This window comes from Gavialis gangeticus, unplaced genomic scaffold (genome assembly GCF_001723915.1).
Source record: "Gavialis gangeticus isolate Ggan-Ray unplaced genomic scaffold, GavGan_comp1, whole genome shotgun sequence".
NCBI classification, from domain to species: Eukaryota; Metazoa; Chordata; order Crocodylia; family Gavialidae; genus Gavialis; species Gavialis gangeticus.
The window spans coordinates 7004761-7016461 of NW_017728995.1; the positions used below are offsets into that span (position 1 = coordinate 7004761).

At 40.2% G+C, this 11701-nt stretch overlaps 1 protein-coding gene across 1 annotated transcript in view; it reads left to right on the top strand.

The window, feature by feature from the left end:
- Positions 1 to 604: 604 nt before the first annotated feature.
- PQLC2L (PQ loop repeat containing 2 like) overlaps positions 605 to 11701 on the top strand; it is a 42265-nt gene continuing 31168 nt past the window's right edge. The window contains exons 1-5 of the mRNA XM_019503203.1: positions 605 to 776; positions 3078 to 3201; positions 7497 to 7841; positions 9183 to 9312; positions 10328 to 10418. Of these exons, the coding sequence (XP_019358748.1) occupies positions 7660 to 7841; positions 9183 to 9312; positions 10328 to 10418 (403 nt within the window). The 5' untranslated portion in view covers positions 605 to 776; positions 3078 to 3201; positions 7497 to 7659. The remainder of the gene's footprint in view (positions 777 to 3077; positions 3202 to 7496; positions 7842 to 9182; positions 9313 to 10327; positions 10419 to 11701) is intronic.

The following is an 11701-nucleotide window of genomic DNA, read 5'->3' on the forward strand; positions in this document are numbered from 1 at the left end:
CCCGGCGGCTCCAGTTTCGCTGGGGCTGGACGTGGGGCGCGGGGCCTCTGCCCCTACCCGCTCCCCCTGCCCGATCCCACCGGCCTCCCCCCGCCCGGCACAGCTAGGTCAGTGCGGGATCCCTGACACCGCCCCACTGGCCTCATCCGGCGCGGGGACAGACTAGGCAAGGCCCTCCTGGCCCGCCGAAGAGGAAGGTTGAGCGCCCCTGAGGTAAAACGTCCCTTGTGCTGCAGTAACGTCTGCCAGAGGCCTGGGGCAGGATGTGGGTTTGCGGCGCCAAGCGCCTCGGGCAGGGGAGTGTCGGTTACCCGGCGTGTGGGCGGGTGCTGAGAAGATGGCTCTCTCTTGACCGTTTCTAGTTGAGATCGGCGGCCATGCTGCGCTGTGCCACCGCCCACGGGCGCCCTTTGATGCGGGGGGCGTCCACCGACTCCTTGGATGTCTTTGAGGACCGGTGCGGGGCTCTGCTCAGTGTCTCGTCCCCCCCCCGCACGCTCATTTTCATGTTTTGAGCCTTAGACCCACACGACACTCCTGTCCTGTTTTTTTCATGAGTTGTCTCACTCGTCCATTAGCCCCCATAAAAAGGGGCAACTAGGTAACCGCTTGCCCGTGGTAATTGGATGGACAAATAGACAGGCTCCCTTTGAAATCTGCAGCACGGGGTACCTCCTTGGCTGGAGATGTGGCTGTGGTACAAGAGGATCTGGGCTGTATGTGAGCAGACCCGGCTGCTTGTTGACCAGGTGCTCTCCGCCTCCTGCAGTCTGAAGGTGATGGGGCCTGACAGCGTGCCACCTTTCCAAGAGTGATAGTATTTCTCCATCCTGCATTTTTCAGTGCGATTGCAAGCAAAGTTTTCTGCCATCCCTAATGTTTGCCAGAATGTATTGGTAGTTTTCCTGTTTGATTCCAAACGTGCTTTGTTCATGCTTACCTGAGGGTAACAAGAAGCATTCAGTCAAAACAAAAATGTTTGATAGGACGATAAAAGAACCTAGGAATGGAAGGCTCAGGATCAGCAACTAAATTAAATAAGCCATGTTATCCTACACCTTTGTTCCATTCATTGTCAAAAATACCTAAAATATGAATATACTGAAAACATTTCAAATTCTCCAGCTCTAATTAGAGATTATGGGAGAGGGGTCTTGGATACCTAAATTGTTCTTTAAGGTATCTGGATGTGTGTCACCAAAACACTCAAAACCCAGTGGTCATTAATGAAAGTATGGCTGTATAACTTGCCCAAGGAGATACCAGAAAGTCTGGGAGACCCCCAAAGTACCAAATTAGTTCCTTTACCTGCAAGAGCATCCTTGCTTACCTCCTTTTTAGTTTTCTGCACAAGCCTAGCATGATGTAGGAGTGATTTCAAGGCCCAGAGTTATACCAGAGTATTCCAGGATTCTTGACACATTTATTTCAGGAGCATGGATTAAACTAACCTGGAAGAAATGCTGTTAGGTAGAATAAGAGCTTCCATACGAGGACCTGTTTCAAAAGAGTTGTTCCAGAATATTTTATTCCTTTAAGAGCTTATCAACAAGCATTTTCTGAGGTTCTGTATGATAACAGTTCTATATTATCCATTCTTGTGAAAAAAACATATAAATTATGGAACAATTTTTCCGAGCAGCAGTAACTAGCATAGGTTTGCTAATTTAAAAAAAAATAGAAAAAACAGTAAAACGTTTAGAGAATTTTTTTCAGCTTCTAACAAATACATGGATATGCACAAAGAATTGTCAGAAGAGCCTAACAATTGTTGGATTTGGTTCTTCTCTTGTCAACACTGGTGAGACAGATAAATAGAAAGAAAAAGTGTAGCTTCTCTCTCCTTAGCATGTGTTTGTCTTTTTTGTTTGTTTCCTAGCTTAGTGTGAGGATGTTAATGGAAGAATCGCCATCTGCTTAAAAAAAGGTTGTTGGAAAATGTTTTAAAATATCTACACAAGTGAGTGTACGTAACAAGAAAAGGGGCTAGCTAGTACATACCAGCACTGGACTGACCTGGCCTGACCTGACCTGACCTGAGCCCACGACATTTCACAGTCATAATAAATGTCAGTTTGTTTAGGAAAGTCTGCTTCCCATTTCAAATACTGAACTGAATTAGGAATAAACAAAAACAATGAAAATATAAAGACCCCAGAATTCCAGGAGTCAACACAGGTAGATCCAGGTAGAGAGAGCCCACAAGTTGCAGCATCCAACACAGCTGATAGTTTTGTCACTATGACTCTCAGTATAGCAAAGCACCGTGCAGAGTTTCTCCAACATCTGGGCTTTCAAGAAAAGCAACAATTATTGCAAGATTTACCATAAAATCCCCGCCGTTGGCAACACTGAATGTAGAATGCCGTGATAATGTTAAGTAATAACAAACCCAGAATAACCACATGCTTTAAATGTGTTGTCTGGCAAGAGGCCAAAGGCCAAGACTTCTGTCATCTGGGGAGTATAGGCGGCCTGTACAATCCCTACATTTTGAACTGTTTGTTTTTCTGTAATAGCTGCAGGGTTTTCAAGTGGATTTGGCCTGTGGCAAGTTGAGAGAGTCTGAAGTACTACCTCATGGACCTTGGTGCTATATTGGGGCTTTGTACAAGCACTTGCATCTTCAGTGTTCAAGCCTTAATTTTAATCAGTGTGGTCAAATTGCTTATTATCTGGCCCTTTCCACATATTTTAGTAGGGATTGTAAGAAGCAGAATCTGATGCTAAAGATTCAGATTATAGATGTGCCATGTTGCATAGATCAGTACTTCTCAGTCAATACAAATTAAAAAACATTTTTATCAGGCAGTGGTATTTTCTGGATACACCTTACTTGTAGTACTTTGGCCTTATTCCTAAAATTAGGTGCAGTTTTAGCATTCCATTGTATTCAGTATTAAAGCTGTACTGAAGTCCATGAAAACATGCCAGTCCCTTCATTAAAAATGGCTTACAGAAATGGCTTCCAGGATCAGAAAAGTGATCAGTATGTGCTGAATATACTGAGTAGCCAGATTAACTAGTGAAGATATGCTATCAAAAATATGCATACTTGTTTTATCGTTTATTTGTAGATTCTGTGAAATCCGTGCTCATCAAGTCTAACTGGATCGATCTCAGAGGGATGTCCTAGATGTACCACATTAGAATGGTGCGGCTATCAGAGACTTTGTGAATTATGGAGGAGGCCCTTAGATAGTGAGTCCCAGTTTTATGATGTATTTTATGCCATCCATATATGTACAGTTACATAAGAACTTTGAAAATAACTCAGTATGTTGTAAGAACAACTCCAACCTGATCTTTTTGACTAGTTATAATACTGGAGTGGCACAATGCTATCACACCTCCACATTATTCCTTCCTGCTTATTGAATAATTTTTCAAATTATTTTTCAAATAATTTGAGTAATTTTGCAAATCAGCTACACATAGTTATTATGAAAATCTGGAAACACGAACAGTTTCCCAGTGACTTGAGAGATGTTAGAAATATTACCATATTCAAGAAAGGAGATAGATCAGATTGCAGCAGTTATCATGGTATTGCACTTCTGTCCATACCTGAGAAGATTCTCACTCTTTCATCAATAGACTCAGTTGCCTTACTGAGGAGAATCTACTAAACTTCCAGCATAGTTTCAGAGAATCAGATGTACAGTAGATATGCTCTTTCTTGCTGGACAGCGGCAGAAGAATTGCTGTGAGCACCAAAATTTTTACATGGCCTTCATCATCCTTACTAAGGTCTTTGATCAAATCTACAGAGAGGTCCTATGGAGGATCCTGATGAGATTTGGATGCCTGCCAATTTTTTTATCATCATCAGACAACTTAATGACAGCACCTGTCCTAAGCAGTGGCTCAGAAATGAACTTTTTCACTATTAGAACAGGAGTCGAGCAAGGATGTATGATTGCACCAACACTTTTCCATCTATATCTCAGCTATTCCACATCTCATTGCTGATAGACTTCAATCTAGAGTCAGCATTCATTATTGTATGGACAGGAATCTTTCTAACATCAACAGGTTATGTTCCAAGTCCAAAATAGCCAACAGCTCCTATACTGATCTTCAGTATGCTGATGATTGTGTTGTGTGTGCCCACTCAACTGAAGAGCTCCAGCTCACTTTTGTTTGCTTCTGTGAAGTCTTAGAAATGATTGGACTCACTGTCAACTTCATGAAAACCAAGATACGTTACCAACCCATCCCAAACCAACCAGCTATTTCTCCTCACAGTATAATTAGAAAGCAATCCTTGGAGCATGTTGAGCATTTCCCCTACCTGAGTAGCCATCTTTTCCAAAAAGTAAATATAGACAATGATACTCAACACCAGATTAAATTTGCTAATGCTGCCTTTGGATATCTCCAAAATTGTGTCTTCAGTGATTATGACACCAGGAGCCAAACCAAGCTTCTCGACTGCCAGGCTGTTAACCCTACTCTGTAGAATGGGTCTGAAATTTGGATGACATATTGGAAACACCTGAATGTTTTTTAACATAACCTTCAGTGGTATCTTCAAAAGGACAGAAGAGTGAATGCCAGCATTCTGGCTCACCACTAGCACTGAAGCTGTGTTTACACCAGCTTTGCTGGACAGATCATGTCATAAAGGTACCTGACAACTGGCTCCCAAAATAAATTCTTGTACTCCCAATTCACTGATGATCACCACTCTAAAGGTGGCCAAAGAAGAGATTCAAGGACCCCTTGAAGGCCAATCTGAAGAACTGCAATATGAAAATCAATACCTAGGAGACTCAAGCACTGAATCATCCCCAGTGGTAGTATGTTGTATGACAAGGCACCAGTCATTTCGAGCAAACTCACCTCCCTATGGAGGCAGATAGAAGAGAGAGACAAAGGGAAAGAGCAGTGACTTGGCACTGGCCTCCTCCTCCTCCAATGACTTCCTTGCATACTGGAAGACTGTCATCCTTGTATCGGGACTTCCGCCACTGACAATGTTTGAATGATTCTTCAAATTCACTATATTTGAAACATCCATAATACTCCTAGATACTATAGCTGTGTTTTCCCCCATGTCAAATGCCCCTTTTGGAGAATACATTCTATTACTGGCAGGAGTAGCTCAGTTTTGTGTCTATTAATCTCAGGGTTTCCCTTTTCTCTCCTCACTTAAAATATAAATAATCTGGCTTTTCCCCATCTAAATGCCCAGTACCTAGAGCTGTTAATCTTCACAGAAACTGAAGTTTCACAAGAGTGAACAGAAAGACAGCCACTTAAAATTTGCCTTTGTGAGCAACAGGTCTCAAGGAATAGTTTACAGAGATCTTTGCTGTTTGATTAAAATGGTCTTTTGTTTTACAGTGGGTTAGCATTTGGGCCACTATTAAGATTCAAAACAGGTTTGAATATTTCTATATCAAGAATGTATGGAATTGTTATAATTAGCTATAAATCTTTTTGGCAGGTATATTCAATCCTGTGCTTCTGGGTCGAAGTGATTCACTATCTATTAGGTTTCATTCTGGTTTATTTATATGGAGCAGATTACTCCTAATCTGGTTTTCACAGGATTCTTACACCTTCTTCTGAAATACTCGATACAGGACAATGTCAGGCATGATACTACATCAGAGAGACTTTAATTCTGACCTAGTACAACAATTCTTACATTCCTGTGTAAGGAACAATTACCAGATTACACTTTGATGTCACACTGATGTTCTTACCAGAAGAGTCACAACTCACCTACTTAATAGTTCTGCCTGACCAAATCTAAGCCTATGTGAATGCCAAATTTCAGTAAAATTACCAGCAGCAGTTTTGTTTTGTTAAAGTAAACATGAAGCATTGAAGTTTCAAGAGCATCATTTAGTACAGGGACAGGCAATTATTTTGGGCAGAGGGCCACTTACTGAGTTTCAGCAAACCATTAAGGGCCATATGACAGGCAGCCCAGGGCAGATTAATATTAATTTTCTAAATTTTTTAGGGGCCCTGCGGGCTGAATAGAATGGCCTGGCGGGCCACATTTGGCCCCTGGGCCGCATTTTGCCCACCCCTGTATTATCCTGTATTTTAATTATCTTAAATCATTGGCAGATCATTTTAATCTGAATTTGTAGATACATTTAATTTTAATCATTTTCAGGTAATTAAAATGCAGGTAAAATCTTAAATATGTGATTTACTATGACCACAGATCTTTGGTTGCTACTTAAATTCACCATAAATTGGAGCTCATCCAGGTTTCCATTCCTAGTTATGCCACTGGTATTTAGTTCCAGTAGTGAAAAATACATCTCTACCTAGCATACTTTTGCTTAAGAACAAAGGCCTTGATTCTGCAAAGACTTAGCTTTTGTCTATATGACAGAGTTCTGCTGGCAGAGCTAGGTTGGCTGGAGAGGGTGGTCTGAAAAAATAAAAATTATATTTTATAACCAGTGTAGCTCGAGTGGTAAAACCACTGATGTGGACACAGCTGTCAGCCAGAGGTGGCTGTTGTTAGCTATGGTTCTCATTTAGGAGAGCTGGCATAGCTCTGCAATTACCCATCTTCTGGCAGAGCAGCATCCACACTAGATGCATTAAGCTGTTGCTGTAGTTCAGGTGGCAGCCACACCCTAGCGTACACCTAGCTATAAGCATGGATGTAACCTTATTGACTCCAGCAGGACTAGCCACAGGCCTGCAATGCAGCAGGGTCACACCTGGCCCACTACTCTAAAAGGGTGAATACCACTGGTCTATAATATAGAAAGAGTACTATAGAATCCAGACTCAGTTTAACTTAAACCTCATTCAGAATTATTTGACACCATGAGGAAATTTACTTTAAAAACTTCATCCTTCCATTTTTTTAACGCTTACAAATATAAAAAACCCAGAATGTGAATGCCTTATTTACATTGGTGAGCAGTTACTCCCATTGAAGTCAAATAGAGCTGTAACTAACTACTTAAAGGTTGAGCTGGGGTTCACAGTCTGGTGCAGTATCATTAAAAGGAGTATTTGATCATTCATTATTTCACTGGACTAATTTTTCAACTCCAGACTGGATTTAAAACTTGGCTTTGGTCTGATATAAAAACATGGTGCTTAGTAGTAGACATTTGTTCACAGTATAAATATATTATAGTTTGACACCTCTGTAGAAGTGGCAGTCTTTGTCACAAAAAAAAAAAACAAACCTAGAGAAAAACAACCTCCAGGCACCAGAATGCCACAGGAGGTGTGAACTAGAAGTATTATACATTTGTTAAGAATTGTGTGGTGTAACTTATGCAGTACATCCCTGCCTGACTGGTTCTGGATAATGCCATTAGTTGTTTTTAGCGAGAAGCAAAGATAAGCGAGTGCTTTATGGGTTAGTGTTTACATTTTTAGCTTTACTTTTTTTTAATTTGTTATCTAAGAAGGTTTGCTGTGGCCAAATTCCTGAAAACTTTAATTTGGTTTTTTAATTGACATATTCACACTGGATGTATTTTATTTCTTTAAATTGGCAGGTCCATTTATAAGATTGGAAATAACTGTGATAAAGTCATCCGTCTGGATATGGAGGTCTTTTGAGAGAGGATATTCAGCCTTGGTAAACTGATTTGCGGATTTGCATGGGGTAAATGCAGAGCCAAAAATAAACTTCTGAAATTGAATCTCAGCATAAGAACGATGGCTCCTCAGCTGTATATACATGCTTTCAATATCTCTGCAGTAGAGAATAGGAGATTATGTATAAATGGAACACCATGGATTTGGCATCTCCTGGAAGAATGTGTTGAGAATGCGGGGGAGTACTGGAGCGTTGTCCTAGGACTCATTTCCATTGTCTGTTTTCTGTTTGCTGCACTACCGTAAGTTTAAAGTCTTAAGTCTTGAGATTCACATGGGTAATCTTGCCCGAAGCCTTTTTTCAAAAGCTGCCTTTTTTAATTTATCTTGGATACTTTTCTATATCTGCATAATACAGATAGAATAAGGCAAAGAAGCATGTTGTTCATGTATAGAACAATATTTGGTGGTAGACAAATGAGTCTGATATACTGTTCTGTTACACTGATGTGACGCTAATCTCTACCACTTAGCATCTGTGAGAATAAATCACCCCTTCCCTTTTATCTCTCCCACTCTTAAAATGTGTGCCTGTGCACAGTCACACACATGCACACACACAACCTATAGAGGAAACTAGATTAGTACTTATTTAAACCACATGTTATGTCACAGATATTATCCTGCTCTTCCCAGCTAGCGAACATGGGGTCAGAAGAAGTGCATCATTCAGTACTTCTGCAGTGCCAGATTGGTTTCTGTGTAGGGCACTTACGCTGGGTTAACATTTCAAGCACATAGGTAGAGGATGGCAGAAGTAGAAAAGGAAATATTCCCTGCATGTGAAACTGTCAAGTAAATGGGATTGACTCCAAGATCTATCCACACAGGCAGTGTAATTTACTGAATCAGTTAAAGGGTTCTGGAAACCATGCAGGGTAAAACCTGTAGTAGTAAGCCTTTGAACTTCTGAAGTATTTGAAAATGTACATTAAAACTGTCAAGTTAAGAAGTATTGCATTCATCAGGACATGCCTAATAGATTCACATTTAGGATTACTTCATAGAGTATGTTGTGAACTTGAGCTATACTCGTACAGTTTGGAGCACATCTGCATGGCAGAACTGTACTGTGTAGAGATACTTGGGTAGCGGAAGAAGTATAGCAGCGTTTAGCAAGGCACATTAACTCAAACAGAGCACCACTCTAAAATGGCTATCCTGATTCCAGTACCTGAGCTAGTTCAGGTATCTCCACGTAGCACTACCTGTGATCATGTAGATACACCCTTAGAGACGTGAGCAAACTTGTAGATTGTATTCTAGAAACTACTTCAGCCATTTTATGCTAAATCTGAATGACATTTCTAGTTTCAATATGCTTAAGATTGGCAACTGCAGCACTGTACATAACATACTTATGGGTTGGTTCTACTGTCCGCTGAGTTGTGTTTTACTGCGGGTCATGAAAATACAACATGTGAAAGCAGTGATTGACATTTTTGTTTCTGGGTTAACAGGAAATTAAACTAGTATTTCCAGGTGGGGTGGGAGGAGAGTCCATCTAGGAGTCTTGGTAAGGGAAATTACTCTTAATCTTTATTTTAGATTAAACAGGGTGTTACTTTTTCTTTTTTTTCTAGTCAACTTTATGTTGCCTATCAAAATGGAAAAGTGGACCAAGCACTATCTTTGGGCTTTTTGCTATGTTGGATAGGTGGAGACCTTACAAATTTCATAGGCTGCTATTTAACAAATCAACTTCCCATTCAGGTACTTAATCACCTTTTGTATTTTATTATTTATGATTTTAAATATGTGTCTTTTTAAGCTGAGAGGTAACTTGTAGGATAACTAAATGCATTAGACACTGCAGAAAGAAGCAGATTGTAGAAAAGGAAATTATTCTGAAGTTTTTGTCTTTACCCACTATGGCATCTTGTGGCTTTCTTTGCAGGTGGGAAGATGCTGCAAGCGATAATGTATTTCCAGCCAGCTCCTTTTATAAGGTCATATAAACAGACTAAATTGGCTTTATTTGATAATGAGTTCAGTGGCAATTTTTCAGTTTATTTAGTAAGTAAGCTTCCCTAATAAATAGGGTTGGGAGTAAGTAAAGTCAGTTATCTTTTGGTGCTATAACAGATTAAGTTGCTTGGAGTGACCTCTTTTTAAACTGAAATTCTAGCTCCTTTTCCTTGGTCAGTTTGGAAAGGAAATACATCTGAAGTGTGTGTATACCTGAGTAACTTGAAAAAAATGTGTGAGACAATAATAAGGCTTCATTGAAAAAAAAAAGGCCCATCAGAATCAGATAGATTAACTGGATCAACAATGTTCTCTTCCTGCTATTCATCCAGCAAATTCCTGCTTTGGTCTGCAATACCCATTCAGTTCCTTAAGCTTTGAAAAAGCATGCAAGAAACACTGTACTCTCTCAGAACCTGGGAAGTCATCAATCTTGGAAATGCAGATAGGGCAGACAAAGAATCCTCCAAAAAAGTAGTTTTAGTGACCATCCCTGATAGAGTTTGTGCCAGGGTCTCAGTATCTTCTTAAACCTTCACAGTTGCAAAGTCAAGTCAGACTACATAGTACAAGTTGCGTGAGGCCCAGGGACCAGGAATTGGTCCTACTATAAGTGTATAAATCTGAAGCTATCTAGCTTGCTTTGAATTTTTTTGCAGCAGTTTGGTACACTTCAGAGAATGTGCGTGTGAATCATTTCAAAAAACACTCTGGCCTTTTTGTTTGACATGTAAAGAAGATGTGTTGTGTTCTCTTTCAGATTGTCACTGCCATCTTTTATGTCAACATGGACATAATTATGCTCTCACAATTTGTCTACTATAAACTGAAGAATCAGAAGATGACAAAATGTAAGATATTAAAAAATCAATGGATTTACCATTTTCTGGAGTACTTTAATATTATTTTCTTAGGTGGGAATTCTCAGAGGAGCAGAAAAGATTAGAGCACCCAGCTCCCAGGTAAAATTGGAGGAAATTGGGAGCATTATCTTGTAAGGCCCCCATGAAAATCTCATTTCTACTCTTGTTACCTGACTTATAGTTTGTGCAGAGTAATTTATACCTGCCAATAAATTCAGCTAGTATTCAGAATTTGTTACATCTGGCATTCTGGCAAATACCCTAATAACTGGAGTATTTTTCACTTGACAGAATTATTAAAAGCTGCCTCAAATCCCCATTTATAAAATGGCAGGGGTAATATTTCCTTTCTCTTTTCTGTTTTGGCTGCCAGCTTGTAGGGTAAAGGCTGTCTTAGTGCATGTACTGGCACGTAATACAATGGCACACTGGTAGAAATTGGAACCTTTAGGAATTATTATACTAGAAATAAAACTAGTAGCATAGTTCCTTTGTTTTATAAGACTTTTTTAAATTTAAAAGTCCCCTTGTAGCCCCACTGTAACAAGTCCACGTAAGTATGTGCTTAATTTTAGGCATGCTAGTAGGCCCCTAGACCTCAGTGGCAACACTCATATACTTGGTTAACCATATACCTAAGTGGTTTGCTAGACAGGAGCCTATATTAGCAACAGTGCCTTGGAGACAGTTTTGTAATCTACATTCCAAATATCTTTGCATTTGTGGTGTTAAGTGGTATAAGACCCATTGAGAGAAAGTGTATTCTGGTCTATTGGGCCAGGGACAGAAATTACACACAAACTGGTATAAGTGATCAGAAACTGGCTCAGATCTGTAACACAACCAAAGTGCAGTGCATTTAAACCATTTCAAACCATTTCAAAATGGCCAAAACTGGTTTAAGATAAACCTGGATGGATGCAGTATCAGACTTAACTTGTTTAGGTTAAATCAGTTTACTGAACTTTTGCCCCAGATCCCCTACAGATTCAAATTAACTCACAGTCCCTCAGCATCCCATGTTGCTTTGCACCTCCCCTTCTAGTACCCTTTCTCAGAGTGGATGAGCTAGGTTTTGCCCAAGCTGTCTGCTCCAGCAGAGAATAGAGGCATGCTCTAGGGCCCCCGGCTTCTGGCCTGAGTCACTGCAAGCATGTGGCTGCATTTCTGGAATCTATGGGCGCTAGGCCTGTGCAAAGCTGCTAGTATTTGCTTCAGATTTGGCCAACTCAGGGGACAGTGATTCGATTCGGTGATTTGAATCACTGTCC